The sequence below is a fragment of the Gopherus evgoodei genome, chromosome 1, assembly GCF_007399415.2.
Source record: "Gopherus evgoodei ecotype Sinaloan lineage chromosome 1, rGopEvg1_v1.p, whole genome shotgun sequence".
Classification (NCBI taxonomy): Eukaryota; Metazoa; Chordata; order Testudines; family Testudinidae; genus Gopherus; species Gopherus evgoodei.
In genome coordinates, this window is record NC_044322.1 from 99,044,931 (window position 1) to 99,066,112 (window position 21,182).

General features: G+C 40.7%; 1 protein-coding gene across 1 annotated transcript in view; it reads left to right on the forward strand.

Moving 5' to 3' along the window:
* PCCA (propionyl-CoA carboxylase subunit alpha) overlaps window positions 1-21,182 on the forward strand; it is a 430,643-nt gene that overhangs the window by 232,826 nt on the left and 176,635 nt on the right. Inside the window, 2 exon segments of the mRNA XM_030568083.1 lie at window positions 597-707; window positions 11,809-11,911. Coding sequence (XP_030423943.1) covers window positions 597-707; window positions 11,809-11,911 — 214 coding nt within the window.

A 21,182-nucleotide genomic window follows, 5' to 3' on the forward strand; every position in this document is an offset into this window, starting at 1 on the left:
ATCTATATATAACCTTCATGAATTATAAATGACAGTATGTTATAAAATCTTACATAAATTCTTCAAACTGAATAGAGAGACAAGATTGGTGAGGTAAAATCTTTTAATGGACCAGTGTTTTCATTGCTATGTACATAACTTTCCCAACAGGATGTCTCTAAAACATAAGAATGGCAAGGTGGGTGTGGTTAATGGGAAATGCTGAGCTTGTGTGTATGGCACTGACACTCTGATGGGACTTCACTGAGCTCTCTTTAGGTCCTGCCTGTATCTCATTGGAGTAAAGCAAAAACCTTATGGTCATTTTTTGCTTTTATTGACTTCATTAGGTTTTGGATCAGAGTCTGTCAGAGAGGTGAGAATTGCAAAGGCTTATGTCTTAATTAAACTGAATCATCCAGGGACAACCAATGTCTGAATGCTAGGTGGACCACCCTCCTCAAAAAATGATTGTCACTGACATGGTTGCCAAATTGGTTGACTGGAATTCAGCTGGAGGGGAAAAAGCAGCCCCCTGAATCGATTTGTTTTGTTGTTTCTTGGTATTGCTTGTGATTAACACATTCATCTGATTTGACTCAATGTTTTATTTATAGGTGTGACTCACAATATAGCTTTACTGCGAGAAGTGATAATCCATCCACGCTTTGTTCAGGGGGATGTCAGCACTAAATTTCTTCCTGATGTGTATCCCGATGGCTTTAAAGGTTTGTTCTCCCTTCAAATATTTTTGTGTGTGAGAAATTATCTTCATTATTACAATTTCTGTTTACTTCTAGAGTGAATTATTCTCTAATCAATTTTTTCAATTTTAAACAAGATCATTATCTACAAAATGTTTTGGAATTTTTAACAACAGGTTGCAAAATTGGAATTATTTTCCTTGAGCTTCAGAAAGACATCTTTGGCTACAAACTGAAAATAAAAAAAATCAAATAATGGTCATGAAAAACATATTTCACATCATCTGATACTGAAAATGCTATAATAAACATTCTGCTGAATAGGGGCACAATCACAGGAGGTGCTCAGCACTCATAACTCCAAGTGACATATGGATGGTCAGTGAGCATTTGAGGGCTCTAACATCTCACAAGAGACACCATATCAGATTGGGCCCTATGATATCATGGAAAATATAGACTTATTTATACTTGTTAATATTAAATTCATAAGTAATAAAAATGAGGGGAAATATTTTCTTTGTATATATATAATCCGTTGCAAATGTAGTTGTTTTATTGAGAAATTAAACCTGTCATGCAGTTAGTTGATTTTTTTTTCCCCACAAGTTCTTATTTTTGGGATCCTTTGTCCTATCTGTCTAATTTAGTGATTATGCACATATACATTCCATAGCAGACGGATCTAGACTCCCTCAGAACAGACCAAGACCAAGACCAGTAAGGCTAATGACAAAGAGGAAGCAATTTAGATCTCACCTTTACTATAGATCCTCTTTCCAGTAGTGATCAAAAGACTTTATGAAAAGAAGGTTTAGACCTCCCTGAAATGGCCAGTCGGCTTTGTCCACAGGCCCTTCTCACAGACAAGTTCAACATCTAAGCAGTCCTGGTGACCGATCGAGGACAGCACACTGACCATATCCACCTATTCCTTCCATTGGAAGATGCCTGTCTCTCTTTCCCTGTGTTTGGAAAGAGATCATGTCAGACAAGTAAGTGCTCAGCAGAGGGAAGGAGGAATATGTTAGAATCGTAGAACTGGAGGGGACCTCGAGAGATCATCTAGTCCAGTCCCCTGCACTAAGGCAGGACTAAGTATTATCTAGACCATCCCTGACAGGTTTGTCCAACCTGCTCTTAAAATCCCCACAACCTCCCTAGGCAATTTATTCCAGTGCTGAACCACTCTGACAGTTAGGAAGTTTTTCCTAATGTCCAACCTAAACCACCTTTGTTGCAATTTAAGCGCATTTCTTCTTATCCTATCTTCAGAGATTCAGAAGAACAATTTATCTCCCTCCTCCTTGTAATAACCTTTTATGTACTTATCCAGTTTATCTCCCTCTTCTAAGTTCTCCCTTCCCCACACACACCGCAGTCCCTTTTCAGGGTCCCTTCTCATGAGTCCATTTTGTTTCAAGAAGTACATGGTATTTCCTGGTCTCAAAGTTTTCTGGTGGCCATCATCCCATTCTAGATCTAAAAAAACTGAACTGCATCATCAAGAAAGCAAGTTCAGGATGGTCACCCTCGCTTCTTCCTTGGGATTAGAGATTAGCATGGTGCCTTAGATTTACAGGATGTTTACATGTGGCAGTACCTCTCGGCTACGGGAAATTATTTTAATTCATAGCAGGCAACAACCGTTTTGGCACATGGTGCTCCTTTTTGGGCTGTCGTCAGCTCTGAGGGTCTTTACCAAGTGCATCTCAGTGGTGGCAGCCCACCTATAATATTTAGGCATTCAGAGATTTCCTTATCTGGACGATCGGCTAGTTTACAGTACATCAGGCAACCCCCAAATCCAAAACAGCATGCGTGTCATCAGGCAGCTGTTCTCTCATCTGAGCCTGAAACTAAAGTTGGACAGATCAAAGTTACAACCAAGACTACGCAAAACCTTTTATCAATGCAGACGTCAAGGCCGTGACTGCAATGGCTTACCTTCTGATGGCTAGATTTCAGTCCATAGCCTTTCTGTCTAAAAGTCTCAAGTGCAAACCAATGAGAACATTGCATGCTTGCCTACATCTCCTGGGCCACATGGCCTTTTGCGTGTACGTAACTCTTCATGCCAGACTTCACAATCACTGCAGGCCAGGCTCCATTCAATATATGGTGTTACCATGCATCCTCTAGACATGCAGACTCCACGATTGCTCCAGTGTCTAGACTGGTGGTTGGATCTGTGTGCAGAGGTGTTCCCTTTCTGTTTCCAGTTTTGAATATAACCCTGGTGACAGATGTGTCTACCAAAGGCTGGGGACCTCCCTCAGTCAGCTTCGGGCACAAGCTCTTTGGTCATCCCTGGAGTTCTCTCTCCACATAAATGTGCTAGAGTGCAGAGCTATTTTTGGACTTGCAAGGCATTTGTGTCTTCCATCAGCAACCATGTGATACATATTCTTACAGATACCACCAGTGCCATGCTTTATTTGAACAGGCAGAGAGATGCAAGAAAGTAATCCTCTTGTGGAATTATGTATAAAAAACGTCTTCCTCAAGGCATTCCACATTCCAGGAATGAGGAACGTAATTGCAGACACCCTTAGCAGGGATTTCATAGACCAACATGGGTGGTCAATCAGAAAGAACATCCTCCAAACCTTTCACCAGTGGCGGGGGGAGGGGTGGTACCCAATGATAGACTTGTTTGCTACCAACCTGAACAACTAGTGGAAGAGATTTTGCTTGGGGGCAGCTGGGGTTCCATTGCAGATGCCTTTCTTCTCCCTGGTTCAGTCATCTCCTCTATGCATTCCCTCTAGTTCCTCCAATTCCAAGGATACTAAGGAAACTGAAGAGAAACAAATCAACTTTAATCCTAGTGGCATTAGCCTGGCCAAGGCGCTACTGGTTCATGAATCTACATTGGTTTTCCATCACATCTCCAATAACTTTGCCCTAGTCAAGGATCATCTGTCTGTAAACCAGGGCAGGTCCCTGCATTCCAGTCTCCTATCTCTCCACCTCATGGCTTGGATGATCTCTGGCTGAATGCTCATGAGAGATTGTGCTCTCGAGATGTTCAAGCCAAAACCAAATTTTAACTTCTCTTTATCTGTAAAATGTGTAAGAATCTAATAAAATAATTAAGTAAATAAGAACTGATTTTAGTCTCAAGTTTCTATAGGTTTTATTATAAAGTGAAGTTAATAACTTTTTAAATTATGAGAGATATTTTGACAGTTTTTCTATTAACCTACATTTCTCACTTTAAATTAAATCTTTGCTTTGACTGGCATAAATGATAGTTTCTATAGTTACTTTAAAACATGTCTCTTCCCCCTGTCTAAATTAATTTTCACCAATACAAAAATGCTTGCTTAGTTTGTTTCAGGCATTTTCTTTAAAAAGTTACTACGCTAATTTAAACTCTGTCAAGCATTCTCAGACTGGAAATACTACTTACTTTGCTGCTCCTCACACTGTTCAATCTAGACAGAACATCAGGGTTTAGCAATGGCCTGGCACTAGATGAAGTATTTATATGGTCTCCATCATTATGGTGTCTGAGCACCTCACAGTCTTTAGTGCATTGTGGCACCCCTGTGAGGTAGGGGTGTCACATTATACAGATGAGAAATTGAGGTAGAGAAACTGAAGTCACTCAAGGTTCTAGAAGAGAAATTGAACCACAGTCTCCTGAATGCCAATATAACATCCTGTCCAGTGGACCATCCTCCCTCTTATCAAGGTCCTCTAACAGCTATGCTGAAAGTGTGTCTTTGTCCCTAACCCTAAATATTGTATTTGTCTAATGTTGAGGGAATTTTCTTTAAGTTGCACACTTCCTGGTTGTGGGAAAAGGGTCTCTCTTACTCTACTGATAATGTAGGAGAGGGCTCCTATGTAGACAGGAAGCGGGACATATGTTGGGGATGTTGCAGAAGTCATACTAAAACATATGAGACAGTGGGCAGGGGATCTTTCCCTTTCCCTACCCCAGTAGTATCTAGTTTTTGGGTTTGGACCCCATATTGGATAGCATGCTGGTTTTAAGGGCATTCCTAACACAGTTCCCTCTCCTTCCTCTCTGTAATTTCTGTAATGAAGGTGATGAAAGAGGGTTACATATTGCTCACATTGAGTATCTGATGGAAAGACTCATAGATGTATTGCATTTGGGATGCTACAGGCAAGGGCTAAGGAGCTCTTTAGAAGTGTGACAGACTTGAGTGATGCTTTGCGATTTTATTAAACAAAGAAGAGGAAGAAGTCTGACCGCTTTTTAGGATAGAGTAGGGAGGACAGTTGCTATTGACTATGCCCAAAACTTTGCTCATGTTCCCACCCATTAGCACTGCTTCTTCCTCTCCATTTTAGGAAACAGTCAAACCTTGCAGACTTTCCTTATACTCCTAAGGCATTCCAGGTGGCTTTCTTTCCTCCATGGGATCTAGGTTAGAACTTTATAGCCTTTCAGGAGACCCCCTTGCGCTTCAGAATGGTTGAGAATTCTTCTTTTTTCCATTTGAACATCAATTTTAGAAAGGGGTCTGTCCAGCCCCAAAAGATACTGCTCCTCCTCTTTTTTCCCATAAGCATTCTGAATAACTCAGAATCACACCTGCAGACACCAGTAATGGTCTACAACTCACCATGGTCACAGGGGAGAAGCAGAGTTCAGCCACCCTTCAATGACAAATTTGAGTCTTTCAGGAATTAGTGTCCTCAGTAATGTCAAATTTCCTGACTCAGATGAGTTGGTGTCTGACATTTATGCCAGCCAACCCCAATTAATTTTTTTTATAAAACAAACATGAAGTTAGCATCCATTTATATTAATCTAAATTTAAATTATGCATTATATTTTCCATCTCATTAATTTTGTATTTAATTTTTGTTCACCCTGAAAAGAAAATCAATGTTAGTATTAAATAACGAGAGTGGGCATAAAACCAATTGGGTGCGTGGTGTGATTTTTTTGGTATTATTAGGAAACTTTTTTTCTGACAAAATGCAAATAAGATTGTTACGGACAGAATGAACTTTTATGTAATTTAATTTGAAGTTGGGTATGTAAGAACCCTTTTGACACAGCTTTGGGGATACTGGGCTAATATTGATTTAAACAATCAGATCAGAGAAATTAAAAGAAAAATATCTTTCTCCTGAAGCAGGATTCTGCTCTTTAGTTGTAATATATGAGTGCAGACTAGTTTTAAATAACTCAAGCAGGAGAGCTTTCATCACTTTTGGTATGGCTTTTATTTTTATTTTAAAAATTAAAATATATCTATCTTGTATGTCCCTCTTCTCTGGTTTGTGGGCCAACAGCCTTAACAATCAGTGCTATGGCTCCACATATGAGGAAGCAGGAGCAAAATCTGTCAAAGGGCCAGAGAATGTGCTGTGCCAAGAGGAGATGGGAGAAAGGTGTCTTTATACAACTTTCATGCCTCTTGAAGTTTGGGTCGCTCTGGGATGTGGCTCCTGGTATAAGTTAGAGCAGCCTCAGAGCTCTACAACGGGGGCTGCATAGGAAGGCAAGGCAGGCCTATGTATGTTGTGCCTAAGCTGCTTCTGCCTCTGGAAAAATCATTTGGGCAGTCGTTGCCCCTCTATACCATGGAAATGGCATAAAGAAACTAGTGAGGGCTGGAATCTAGTGCAGGTTGTGAACTGGCATGGGACCTGAAGAACAGTGGATGCCATGGGAGAGGAGCATACCTAACCTGGAGTAGGAGTTTTAAGGGAGGTGCAGAGCTGAAGTTTACTATGTGCCATTTGTCATGAGATTTGCCTTATGACAGCCAGTTCACTGTGAGCAGCTGTACTGCCTTTATTTCATTAACTTTACGTGATGCACCAAAGTGGTTGTACTTTTGATTGGCAGAGGAAAATAAATCTCTTTGCTTATAGAGCTAGTTTATGTATTCTCTAAAGGGTATGGGAAATCTGACCTCCCTGAATGCTGCTAAATGCTCTTTTCCTTCAACAGTTAACCCTCCTAAACATATCAACTACTTATTTTCACAGCAGTTAATGAAATTTTATAGCTCGCATTGTGTAACACAACTTATTAATGATTCTGGGGATGCAGAAACATTCAGTGAGTTGAATAAAGATAAATTGGGAACTGACTGTCTTTTTATGGTAGATGTAAAACATGAATGTAGTCCTGGAATCTGCAGTGTGCTACAGCCAGGGTATTATAGGGAGGTTGTAGCTTCTCTTTGAAATTCAGGAGCCACGGCTTCTCAAGTGGCTACTTTTCAAAGAGAAACTGTTTTTCTTCCTGTCCAGCCACCCCCATTAAGAGTGCTTCAGAGGTGACTGCTGCTTTTCAGATCTCACTGTTGCATGACTAATGCTAAGGGCTGGATGGTGATAGTGTTACTCACACTGAATATTATCTTACAATTTGAGTAATCCCATTTAAAATCAATGAGGGCTATATGTGGAGTAAGGTAATATTCAGTTTAAAATAAGAGTCTCTTGCTACTTGGTCTCAGTTTAGCCTCCTAAGTGGAAGTTAAACTTTAAAAGCAGCACAGGGCACACTAGCAGAAAAAGAGTGGGAGGGCCAGGGATACTGGAGTTTAGAACAGTAATAATGAAAATAATGCCAGAGAATTCTGTTCAACTTTATAAAATAATTTAAATGCGAGGGGAAATGGGTTTTCGTACAGATAAGACTTTGTCCTTGTGGTTGCATCTGTGTTCACTATCCTTAGTCTTCAGGTGTTCCTGGAGCCTCCAAATTTGAGAAAAGCACCCGAGGTGATTTTTCACTTAGTTGAGCTTGAAACTGTAGCAACAGGAGCTGAACCCATGGTACTTTAATACAGAATTACTCAATTCAATTTAAATGAAAAAGGCTACAGATGGCACCTTTGTAGCAAAACACAGAAATCTAATTTTGATACGCTTTTAACAATTTCTGTTATCTTTTAGGCGTGGTCTAAATGTAGGTCGACATGGTTACATTGTCAGGGATGTGAAAAATTCACATCTTGGAGCAACGTAGCTATGCCAGTGTAACTCGCAGTGCTATGCCAGCAGAGTTTTCAAAGTATAGATATGACCTTAGACTTAAGAACCACTCTCAGTGGCAGGGGTGGTTCTATGTATTTTGCCGCCCCAAGCACGGCAGTCAGGTGGCTTTCAGCAGCAAACCTGCGGGAGGTCCGCTGGTAACATGGATTCGGCGGCGTGCCTGCGGGAGGTCCGCCGGTCCTGCACCTTTGGCGTACCCTCCGTCAAGTTGCTGCTGAAGCCGCGGGACCGGCGGACCTCCCGCAGGCAGGCTGCCGAAGGCAGCCTTTCTGCTGCCCTCATGGTGACCAGAAGGCCGCCCCCCACGGCTTGTTGCCCCAGGCACATGCTTGGTGCGCTGGTGCCTGGAGCCACCCCTGCTCAGTGGGCACCCCAGTCATGCTTGGTTTTCTGTTGGTTTAAATTATACTACAACAAATGCAAACAGTGACAAATAAAGAAAGCAGATAAACATATTTTTTCTATGTTTTTATTGGTGAAGAGATGTTTGTACTTCTTATTCTGCTGTTAAGCTGTTTCAAGATATTGACCCTTGTTCACTGTTTGGAGTTTGGTTTTTATTGAAGATTGAGGAAGAAAATAGTTTTTGCAATATGGCAAGTGGAAAAGCAGTTATTGATTTCATCCCAGATGAAGGTCATACAATAAAACCTGCAAATTGGGATCTTTATAGTTTTTCTTTGTTCTTATATGCGAATTGATGCTATTTGTACTCCTGGGAGCATGTTCTCCCACTTATTGGCATACGTGAATTTGGTTACACATACTTGTCTTGGATTTTTAGGACAGAGGGGGAAAAGATCTATTTTTCAGCATATAAGGAACTCTGCTTTTTATTGGGTCAAGGCATGTAATCAGACAATTTTTGAGTACTACCTATTTAAAAAACAAAACAAAATCTCATAATTGATTACATTTTAACATTTGGTGTATAGAGAGCTGGAAGCTCACTTTGTTATGCATGATAGTCAGACCAGTTTATTCATGAAATTGGGGACTCATATATGTCCTGTGTGCCCACAGCCGCATGCATGGTGCCTCCCTTTGACAGCAATGAGAAACAGCAGTGCTGGCTTCCGGGCTGTCCACTTGGGTTTGATCCTCCTGGCCCCCCATCGTGATGGGGAGGCAGTGGTGCCAAAATTGAGTGACTGCTGTGGTGACATGGTGTGACATCTCTCTGTCTCCCCTGTACCAGATCACAATGCCATTCACTCAGTTTTGAACCCGCTGCCCTCTTGTCGTGACAGAGAGCTGGCAGGGACAAATGTGAGTGGACAGTGAAGTGGACAGTGCTGCCCCACCTCACCACTGCCATGGTGGTAGCTTCTGCACCAGGGTTTCTCACTGGGAGACTGCCTGGTTTGGCCCACTTCCAATAGCACATGTCCCCTCTCTGGGGTAGGGGTGACACTGCAACTGGGCGGGCTGGACTGGACTGAAGGATGGTCTGAGCGTGGCGCAGACTCAGTAGGTAAGGTGAAGGGGCCAGTGGTTGCAGCAGGGATGGCTCCACAGGCATTGACAGTGCATACCACCTCAAACATTTCTGAGGTGTCCCTGTATATGTCCCTAAAATACACACAAGTTCAGAGTTCCATGTTTTTAATTTTGCCTTCATGCGGTTTCCGCTAAATGACAAGAGAAAGATCGAGGTTTTTCTCTTCAGAAGTTGTGTTTGTCCATGTGTTCATTGACGTGCATATAGTTTCCATTTTGAGGCAGAAGGAAGCAATAATAAACAGTGAGTGAAGGAAGTTACAGTAATCTGTAGCCCAAATATTTTAATAAATGCTAAATTTAAAAAATAGATGCAGACCTGTATGTTTTTGTCATTCCTTGTTATCTTTAAATTTTCATTCTTTGGTTTGTGACAGTCAGTGTAAGGGCATTTAGCATCAATCTAATTGGATACCATTGCTGCTCTGTGGATTTCAAGCAGCACGTTCCACATTCTCTTTTTGCAAGAGGTGCCAACTCCAATGATTTGTCTCTGCTCCTCAAATTGGCAGAGGACTTATTATATATATATACTATATATATATATATATATATATATATATATATATACACACTATATATATACTTATATATATATATATACACTATAACTATAACTATATACTGTAACTATATATACTATATATATATACTATAACTTGTGCAGTAGCATGGTTTCAAATACGTATGTCCTCTGCCAAATGTATATATTAATTATTATTTTATATTATATTATAGTAAATCCTGCTGCTGTAATTTTCAGATATATTTTATAGATTATCCCAAGAATCATAGTAATCATACTTTTTGATAGTCATGGAAATTAGCATGTGCTAATAATGATCACAAGCAGAATGTGAATAAACACTGAGGACCCTTCAGTGGGGTCTTTTGGTGATCTCTGGATGGTGTTTGTGACCCTACTGCACCTGCAAGTAGAGGCTCTGCTTGAGGCAGAGACAGAGAGCAGTGTAGAGCTTCTTCAGAGGGCCATCACTGTGGTGAGGTGCAACAAGGCCCCAGGACATCAAATGACCACCTGAGAGAACTTTACTCATGTGAGATATCTTCAGTGAAGGAATTGAGGCACCAAGTAAGTAATGGTGCCTCATGTGAGGGTTTGCAAGACTGGGCCTTTATTATTGCTAGCATAAGATAACCATGAAGCATCTTTGTGTGTCCCACTGTATTGGTCTCTATGTAATAGCCAATCCAAATAAAATGAATGAATTCTCCCTCCTCCTCCCCCAACTAGTATGAGTTGGTGGCACTTTTCTGGGGCACAGATACATTTGACAGAAAAGTGGTAATCACTTTTGTGTTGTGAAAACAAGGTGTTTCTTCTTTACCCTGTAGCATGGCGTAGTTTGTTCCTTACCACTATATCTCTAAGACCCATCTTTTTCTGTCTGCCTTCCTTCCTTCCTTCCAACTACAGCTCTCTTTCATTCTTTCATTTATGTCAAATGCTGCAATATCCTGCTCTCTGGCCTCCCAAACACACACATTGACCCTCCTCAGTCCATAAAAAACACCTCTGCTAAAAATAGTCATTCTCACCTGTTGTTTTCACTATGAGCTCTCTTTGAATCCCTCAGCCTTCATTATCTCATCAAATTTAACTTCTTATTGTTGCCTTCAAAGGCCTGCTGAACTCTGTCCTCCTTGCTTATCCACCTGTACTTTATTTCCAGTCATTTCGAACTCGTTCTGCTTTGCCTGTGATGCCAGCCTTATCCTCCCATGTGTCAGTTTCTCATATAAACCCATCTGTGTCTTCTTCAATGCTATCTGCTGTGCTTGGAAAGTTCTTCCTGAGCTAATCTGTAAGGCCAATAACCTGTCCATATTAAAGTTTCACTTGGAGACTGAATTCTGCTATGTTTCCTATGAGAAATCTAGCTGATTTTTACTGTCTGAACAAAGATCTGGCCAAAGATCACCTTAACCATTCTATTTTTATGTTGTACGCATTCTGCTTAAGCTTCATTTGGCTGGCTCGCTTTTAAGTCAAGCTTAGTGGGTTAGGGAGGTCATACCACCTTTCTGTTTAGAAAACATCTAATATAATTTGTGCCCTACCACAGACAAACAAACAGTAATACCCCCGATCTGACAGACACTCGCTGTAATAGGGATGACAAGTAGTTTAAGTTCCAGGTATTTCCAGTAGGGTATATTGCCGTATCATCGCTTGCAGGGAGGGAGATCTGTAGCTTTTAGAAAGTAGAGTATTGAAAAGAATATTGCATATGTTGAATAAGTTTTAATGTACAGATGGATTCTTTATCAGCATGAGCCACAATATGTCAACCAGTGACATTTTGCTTATGAAAACAAGATGCTACTGCATCACTTAATTTTTTTTCTTTCAGTTGTCAGATTGTTTTTAACATAGACACCAGTGTTAACTGTAGGGCCGAGCTGTATGAAAACATACTATTTAAATCCTGGAACTGTGAACGTCTGCCATCCTAAGTGTTTCTTAATTTAGGGAAAAAATAGATTTCAGCTACAGGACTTAAATAGTGTTTTTACTGATTTATTATTTTGTGGGGCTAGAAGTGCTAAATTGGCTCATCGTATATAACAATTTTAAAAAATTGTTTTTGAAAACTAGGACACAAATTGACAGATCTCGAGAAGAGGGAACTACTGGCAATAGCAACTTCTTTGTATATGGCTGAACAACTGAGATCACAGCAATTTCTAGGGTCTCCAAGGTAAGTTCATTTCTAGGAACTAAAATGTGCTCAATACTTTTCTTAATGGCATCTTTCCATACACAGGAGGAACACTGGTGAGAAACCGCATGGTTCCTTAATATAGTCTGTTTTTTCTAAATCCAAATGAGCTTTAACTTACATTCTGCCCCACTCCCCAATAAGTCAAACATGGTTATTTTGTCTCCCATATTAACAAACAGGCACAAAAAACTGTTACGAGGCAGAATAGTAATTAATGCACATCAGGAGTTTCATTAATGCAAAATGTTGCTACATTAGTAACTAACCACAAATTGAGCATCACAAATTTCCCATGTGCCTATCTGAAGTGATCTCAGCATTTTGGGATAGTATGAAGCATAATACATCTTCAGAAAATATTGTGGATTCATGAGTAATTCAGTGCCTTAATGAAGAGACATAATGGTTCAGGGTCCAATCCTGCAAACACTTTCTGATGTGTAAATGTTTGCAGAATGAGGGCTTTACTTTGTAAGTGTACTCTTGAGTACAGAGATGCAATAGGAATCGTGTTTTTCCCCATTCTTTTGGGTAGCAGCAGTTGGTAGCCCACTTTTAGCATTATTTATTGGCCATGAATTTTGTAGATGTGTTGTGGCATGGCAGCCCCATGTATTGTCCCTTGCTGGCCAACCATGGCACTGCCATCATCAGTTTCCTTCCCCAAGGTGGGTCGTCTCCACTCTCCACATGGCGATCTGTGCTGGAGATGTGGCTTATCTCTCTGTCTTATCCACTGTGAGAGGCTTTCTGGCTCTGGGATAGAGCACTCATGCCCATTTTCATCTGGCTCTGATACAGTTTGGTGTCCAGATAGAACTTGGCCAGGATATTTCATTCATTTATCTGGTCAAATTTACATTTTTTGGTGTGAGGGAAAACAGAAAGCTCTTTGGGGCAAGGGTAGCCTCTTTGTTTATGCAACAATGCCCAGCACACTGGAACCCTGACCTCTAGATGCCATTGTGGTGCAAATATTATAATCCAAAAATTTTGGTGAACTCAGCTACACTGGAGTTTCTCCAGGAGGTTTACTGGAGTCCTGCAACCAAGCATGTTGGGTGCCCAGTTTATTCACAAGGACAAATTAGAGAAGCCTGTGCCTAGTCATTCTAGTCGCCATTACCTCTGAAAGGCAAGTTTGGAAATTAGTTCCCATATCCATACAAGAGCCACACTCTCTTTGTCACGAGGGAAAGGTTATTGTTATAGCTCCAGAAACCTTTCTGGTCAAGGTAAGTTCCTCTTTCCACAGTTTCTGGGAAGTAGTTCTCTCATCATTTTGTTCTAATCTTCGGAAGGCTGTGGCGTAAATGAGCGTTCCTGGAGCTCTAAAGATATAGCTCAAGAATATGGAGTACATATGCTGATTGTACCCTGTTCATCTCATTCTGTCCAAAATGCCAAAGCCTTGGGGCCTCGAGGGTGCTGCACCGGTTGGCATGCTAGGCATTTGGGAAGCTGTTCACAGCAGTCACCAGAGACATTAAGGGAAATGTATGTGAGCCTCATCTGAGGAAGATTTGCAAAAGTAATGAGAAATTTCTTACTTGATAATTTCCTTTAGCAGCTTCTCACCAAATTCAACCCACTCTGGGAGTCTGGTAAAGTACCAGAATTTAAAATGAAAATTTTCTGTAAAGGGAGACTTAGACTGCATCTACACAGGCTGCAGAAGTGAGCTCCCTGCCTGGCCAACAAACTTTGGCTAGTGGGGCTCATGCTAGTGCTCTAAAAATAGCCATATAGAGAGCCCTTTGAAGTGTGGTCTGGCTTGGTGCTTGAGCTGCAACTTCAAAGGGCTGCCTACACCACTATTTTTAGAGCACTGCATGAACTCTGCTAGCCCAAGTCTGTTAATCAGGCTGAGAGGCTCACTTCCACGGGCTGTGTAGACATAATGATAGTGTCTTAAGTTTAATTTAATACTTTATTTCAAGTTGTCTTAATGCTAGTAATAGGTTGCTGGAGTGTTTATGCAGCTATAGAAATCTTTCCTGCTGGCCTGAGCTGAAGAGCGGAGCTTAGTCCTGGAGCCTCCAGCAACAGCATTGGACTGCCTCCAAATTCTACAAGGGGCGGGGGGGGGGGCATTAGGTAGCTAATGAGTAATGAATGAGGGGAGAAGCTGTTCATAGAAAATTGTCAGGTGAGAAATTTCTCAATTTGCACGTGTAGGCAAGGGAAAAAGAAAAGTTCAAGGGTTACAAAATCTTTAACATTTTATTCCTAAAGAAAATATATTCTGTGAATGTTAGTTTTAAACCACGGTTTAAAAGAAAAAACAAGTTCAAACAATTTCTACCCTAAAGTCAAACTTGTAAACCAAATGTTATGGGAGCAAGCTAGCCTGGTATTCTCTCAATGGTCTTGTGTAGTGGCAAGATACAAGACTGGGTCATACTGCTTATAAAAAAACAATTAAAAAATAACCTCAGTGTCTGGTATGCCCCTTTCAGCAAATGTAGCTGAGGAGGGCTACCTTGTGCTATTTAGGCACAGCCCTTCTTTTGGAGATGTGGGGTGTTGTGCCATCCTGGGGGAGAGTTAAGGGACACTGTAGCACACAAACTACTGCATCCCTTTTAAGTGGTGTACCATAAGCTGCCCTCAGCTTGGAATAGAGGAGACTAAGGGGGATATAACAGAGGTATATAAAATCCATGAGTGATGTGGAGAAAGTAGATAAGGAAAAGTTATTTACTTATTCCCATAATACAAGAACTAGGGGTCACCAAATGAAATTAATAGGCAGCAGGTTAAAACAAAAGGAAGTTCGTCTTCACGCAGCGCACAGTCAACTTGTGGAACTCCTTACCTGAGGAGGTTGTGAAGGCTAGGACTATAACAGCGTTTAAAAGGGAACTGGATAAATTCATGGTGGTTAGGTCCATAAATGGCTATTAGCCAGGATGGGTAAGGAATGGTGTCCCTAGCCTCTGTTTGTCAGAGGATGGAGATGGATGGCAGGAGAGATCACTTGATCATTGTCTGTTAGGTTCACTCCCTCTGAGGCACCTGGCATTGGCCACTGTCAGTAGACAGATACTGGGCTAGATGGACCTTTGGTCTGACCCGGTACGGCCGTTCTTATGTTCTTATGTTCTCGTCTTGTCCAGTCAGTCTTATCTCCTCAGGAGGTACTTTGTGTCCCAAGGGAATAATAAGGGAGTAGCATTGTGGGCAAACAAAGCACATCTTGCTCTGTATAGGAGAACTGTTGCAAACTGTTGGATGTGTGTAAATAACGAAGAAGAGCAGAATAAGGACCTTCGTTATTGGCAGCGGACCAAAAATGTTATCTGTTTGGTGGTCTTCAACAAGGCATGTAGTTCATTATGGGTGAAATGGATGTTTGAAGTCTATATTTGTTTTCAGATCCAGGCTGGGTGATGGAAACAGAACAGCTAAACTGCACATTTTAAGATTAACATATCACTTTCTCATAAAATTTTTGAAAACTATTCCAGATCACTGTGATCCTCTTTGGAATTCCAGTTCTGTTGACTGTTTATTTTTGTACATACTGAAAGAAAGTTTTGAGGAATGGATGTGTGAGGAATAACATTTAAAAGTGGTATTTTTTACATGTATTATATCCTGTAAACCAGGTACAGCTGCTGATCAGAAGTCATTTTCTGCTGGACCTGTGTTGCATACTGCATACTCCTCCCCTTCCATGCCCCCACCCCCCGAGAGCTGTATATGTCATTTACACAACTGACTCAACTCCAAAGATTCCCCATGTTTTTCTATAGTTTATCCAATCTAACCTCATGATGGTTACACTACAGTTATCTGCATTCTAGCAAGTGATGGCTGGATGGAACTCCTTTCAGAAGAAATCACTGCTGCATCTTCTTTTACTGGAGGGGAATCATGAGGTGATTCCACTACACAGCCAAAAGTATTTGTTCCCAGCCCCTGCCAGCTTGATGAGTGGAAAAACTAGATTCTGCAGTTGAACCTAAATCCCTTGCATGATTGTGTGAAACACTAATTACAGAGAGCTGGCCAAATTCCACTGTGCTGGCAAGTTGAGTTATATTTTCATTAGGATAAAACACACAGCTTGTTGCAGCTATTCTCAAATAGTCGAGGTTCTTTGTTAGAACAATCTGTGTGACGTACGAATAATACAGGTTGACAAACTATACACTATAGTAAATGTCTTAGCTATATCAAAATGACCAGCTCCCACGAATGGGATTGTAACATGTTTGGAGTGTACTCAGGTGAGGTTTCTGCTATTTGCATGTGTCCAAGCGCAACCCCGCCACCAGTCCTTCTGGATACATTTACCAACAATTAATTAGAATGACTGCTGGAAATATGTAAAATAGTGATAGAAGTGCAGATATTTTTCTTTATGTGGTATAACACTCCCTAAATTGTCCTTGCTTTTAAACCAAACTGGGTATTCTTTCAACGGTTTTCTTGGGAAACTGGAACAGATTTTTTTCCAAGCTAATTAGCTAATGAAATGCTTTGTACCAGAAGGGTCAGTTACTAGTGTGATTATTTAACTGTGATATTCAGATAATAGGAGCACATATTTCCTACAGGAAGCAGCTGTGAATGATTGATTATTGTTTCATTGTTCAGCTTTCGCTTATTTTACATAGAACTGTCCCTGTTTATTCAGTAGACCAGTTTATTGTGAAACTGGTGCCACCCACAGCTGCTGAACAGATTTACAGCATCTAGTAAAATTTTGAGGCCTTCTTGACAGAATTTGATCTTGTTTCAAGTGGAAACATATTTGGCTAAAGTGAATCCAGCTTATTTTATGCCTGTTTGATGTAGTTGAGCCTAACTCATGTTGTATAGTTGAATCTTCACGTTTTGGCTTCAGTCTTGTTTTCATTAGTGTCTTGGGAAGGGAATAGGAGAGAGTCTCCAGGTGTGGCTACATCATGCTATCTCATGGGTCTACTAATGTAATGTTTATACTTCTAAACCCAATTGCCAACAGCACTTCCTATGTGTTGCTTATGTTGGCTGCTAAGCATATTTTCCTAATTTTTATATGAGTTTTACCCTTTCATCATTTATGACTTGGAAAAAAACCAGTGAGACTACATGTCCATATAACCTGATACTGCATGTAAAAAGATTGGTAATGCATTAAAAATATTACTATCCTGCTTGGAAAAAAGCTAGAGGTTTTCTTTGGTCTTGTGGCTGAGGCAGAAGACTAGACCCAGGATATCTAGATTATATGTCTCGGTCTTCTTGTGTGACCTTAGGCAAATTACTTAACTGCATTTTGCCTCATCATCAGTCAATGAGATTAATATTTTCTTATAATCCAGGAGTATTGTGAGGATATATTCATTAAGGTTTGTAAAGTGTTTGAAAGCCTCTGATGGAAGACACTGCATAATTGCAAATTATTGTGTAAAATAATCATTTTATATAACTCCACATAGATTTGTATAGCTGTAATATATAGTTATACCTGTATTAAAAATATTTGTCTCCAAAGAAATGTATCTCTTGTTAAGATAATGTGTTCAAATATTAAAATAAAAGCATTTTGTTGCTATCAGTAACAGCTGATTATGAAGTACTGTTGGTCGAAAAGACTGTCAATCAATTGATTCTCATTAAATTCCTGAAACAACTGACTCATATGACCTTACTAAGGCCACAGTTCTGTATTCAAAATGAAATGGATGAACTAAGAAAACAGAAGCATTTGTATAAATCTTTTTTGTGAGTTATTGTAGATTTGTATCCAACAACAATCTAAACATTTTGGAGTAAAACCTCCCGTACATCCAGTAAGCTGTGGGAATGGTGAGCCACAAATTAGTTGCTTGCAGCTCCCTAGCCTTGTGTCTGGTTTTCCCTATCCTCTGTGTAGTTTGGAACAGACATTTAACTGTTCAGGAGTGCAGCACCTTTCAGTCATGTATATTGATGGGTCTGGGAGGGTGTGGCATAGAGTTTGCTCTGTGCCAGCCACAGATTCTCTTATGCTGAGTAAATATTCAGCTCGGCTGTCCACTTGAAGAAGCTTTCTGGCCCCTTTGCCCCAGTCGAGAAGCACAAAGCGTCCAAAGCAGGAGCCAGCATCTGGCTCATGACATTCAAAAATAAAAAATGTAGTGATTTAAAAATAAATTTAAATTTGGTAGAGTCATCTGTGCAGGCCTCTTGCAAGGAGATTGTGTTCTCATTTGCGGCACAGTCTCAATCATCAGTAAATAGTATCAGCGATATGCAATTTTTTTATCTCGATAGTCCATCAATCCAATGATGACAAATCTGTGCAGATCATCTATTGTTGATCTCATGGTGTGCCCTCTGATGACTGTACAAGCCAAATTTAGAGGTGCACATTTTGCTGCAGATGGTGCATGGGAAGTTTGCGGTCAATGGATTGTGTGCTGCTGATGCACTGTGATGTCATTCGCGTGCCTCTGGTAGACGCTGGCCACCATCTTCCTCAAAGGCGATGCAGGTATTCCTGACTGTTGCACGCCACTGTGTTCTGTCGCTGGTGGCGTCCTCAAGGTCCCTAGGTTTAATACTGCTGTACTGTAGATTGGCTTTGGTGTCCTTGTAACGTTTCCGTGGACGACCTATATGCCAGATGCCCTGGGAGAGCTCACCATACAGAAGCTGGCCGGGGATACTGTTGGCATCCATGCCGCTGACATGACTGGTCCAACGTAGCTGTGAGTTCATGATCATCATTTCGATGCTTGTCATCTGGGCTCTCTCGAGGACCTCGAGATTGGGCACTTTGTCTTGCCAGCGGATCTTCATGATGTTGCGGAGGCAGCACATGTGGAATGCTTCGAACTGCTTGATGTGGCACCTATATAGTGTCCATGTTTCATACCCATACAGAAGAAAGGAATGAAGAGCAGCTCTGTACACAAGCAGTTTTGTTGACATCCAGATGTTGTGGTGGTTTAAAACTTTGACACACAGATAGCCAAGTGCCTGGCTTGCTTTGGATATTTGTGTGTTGATCTCATTATCCAGTGATCCATCACTAGATATGACACTACCCAGGTATTTAAAGTTCTCCACTACTTTAAGCTGAACGCCGTCAATGGAGATACTTGGGACAGAAACATTTGATCCAGGTGCAGGTTGATGGAGAACTTCTGTCTTTCCGCGGCAGATAGTTAGTCCTAAAAGTTGTGAGGCGTCAGCAAACTTGTTGATAATGTGCTGAAGATCATTTTTAATGTGAGCCATTGGGGCTCAGTTGTCAGCAAAGAGTGCCTCAAGAAGGAGTTTCTGCACTGTCTTAGTGTTTGCATTCAGGTGACGGAGGTCAAAAAGTGAACCATCATGCCGGTATTTCAAATATATACCTCGGTCCAGATCTTTCATTGCGTGGTTAAGGATGCATGCACAGAAAAGGTTAAATAGGACAGGAGCCAGAACACGTCCTTGTTTCATGCCGTTGGTGATGTTGAAGGGGGCTGATGTGGCCCAATCAGACAATACTTTGCCTGTCATGCTGTCATGGAAAAGGCGTATAATCTGGACAAATTTTCTTGGGCAGCCAAGTCGTGTTAGAATGGTCCAAAGGGCTTCCCTGTTGACAGTATCAAACGCCTTTGTCAGATCTATTAAGACAGCATACAGGTGCATGTTCTGTTCAATGCACTTCTCTTGTATTTGTCTGACAGCAAACACCATGTCAACTGTGCTCCGGCATTGACTTTCAGGTAAATTTGTTTTGGAAATACTAGCTATTAGGCGGTTCAAGATGATGCGTGCGATGATCTTCCCTCCAACGAAGAGGAGGGATATGCCTCTATAGTTTCCACATTCTGCTTTGCTGCCTTTGTTCTTGACAGAGAGACAATAGTAGCGTCGCGGAGGTCCTGTGGTATGTTTTCATCCTCCCAGATGCTGATGATCATGCTGTGAAACGCTGCCAGTGCTACTGGACCTGCTGCTTTATATATCTCTGCTGGTATCCCTTCCTATGCTATATTTTTATAGAGGTGCAGTAATAACATGAGCAGTTATTGTAAATACAGCTAAACATTTATAGTTCAGATTACTCTACAGATACCCCTCTGGTGTGAAATAAAGATAAAATACTTCATTTTCATTTGGTAAGGATGAGTAAGTACAACCCACTTGTGGTTTGACTTCATTCCACCGCTTCTGAGATATGTAGTCATTCTTAGCTCCTGAAAATAACACTGGCTCAGTCTGGGTCTTGATCTCCTCATCAACAACTCAACTGTTGCTTTAATGATTTATTATGATGCCACCAGAACCCCTTGATATATTTATGGAATCATTAAAGCTTCAGATGATTATTCCATTATTTCTTTTTCTTTCCCCATGGACTACTAAGTTACTGAGAATCTTTCCCCCCCTTCTCTTTGTAATATCCTTGCATGTACATGGATATTTTCCCTTTGACTTTTTAAGTAGTACTTGTTGAGTACTTTTGACCTGTCCTAATAAATTATTTTTCCCTAAACCTTTTCCATTTTTGTTGCCCTTCCCTAAAGAAAGTTAAACCAGCTCACCTATATAATTATCGACCTATCTTTAAAATCTGTCATTTGTTCAACTTACTTATGATAAAAAGAAAATATACACACACTTAGATGCAGATATATTAAATAGATTTTTAGCTACTGAAGCCTAACTAAAACTAAATAAAATATAAATGTTGTAAGAGAATATCTTAAAGTAGATATCATGACATAGTCTTCATTGAAAGTAAATATCTTGAGAGACGTAATAATAATTTATTGGGACTAAGTCAATAGTAGGGAGATGCAGAGTACATACTGTTTGAAAGGAGAGCATTACCTCTGTGAAGATAAGTTCTAAGAGTCGGTTGGTCTTTTACGTTTGGGAGCCTACTGTGGTGATGGTTGGTTATGAAATTTGTAGGGCAAGGGAATAGTACTGTGGGCACTCACTCATGCAATCTTTGGAATTACCTATAATAAATAATATAAAGGCCTGAACCTGATTGAGTATCTTCTCCCAGTATAGGCCTAAAGCAGCAGACACCACTGCAGCTGAGGCTGCAGAGGATAAAGCTAAAGCCTTCCTGCCTCCCATCAGACCAGGGGACCCTCCTGAGGCATTGGGGTCATTTCTTATTGTCCTCCACAGCACATGGGGAGTAATAGCAGCAGCTGTAGGAGCCTTCACAGATTTTTGAGATTACCAGTTACTTAACTCTGAATGAATGTAGTTTTGTATTGTATTACCATTGGTTGTTGGTCCACCTTCATCCTAC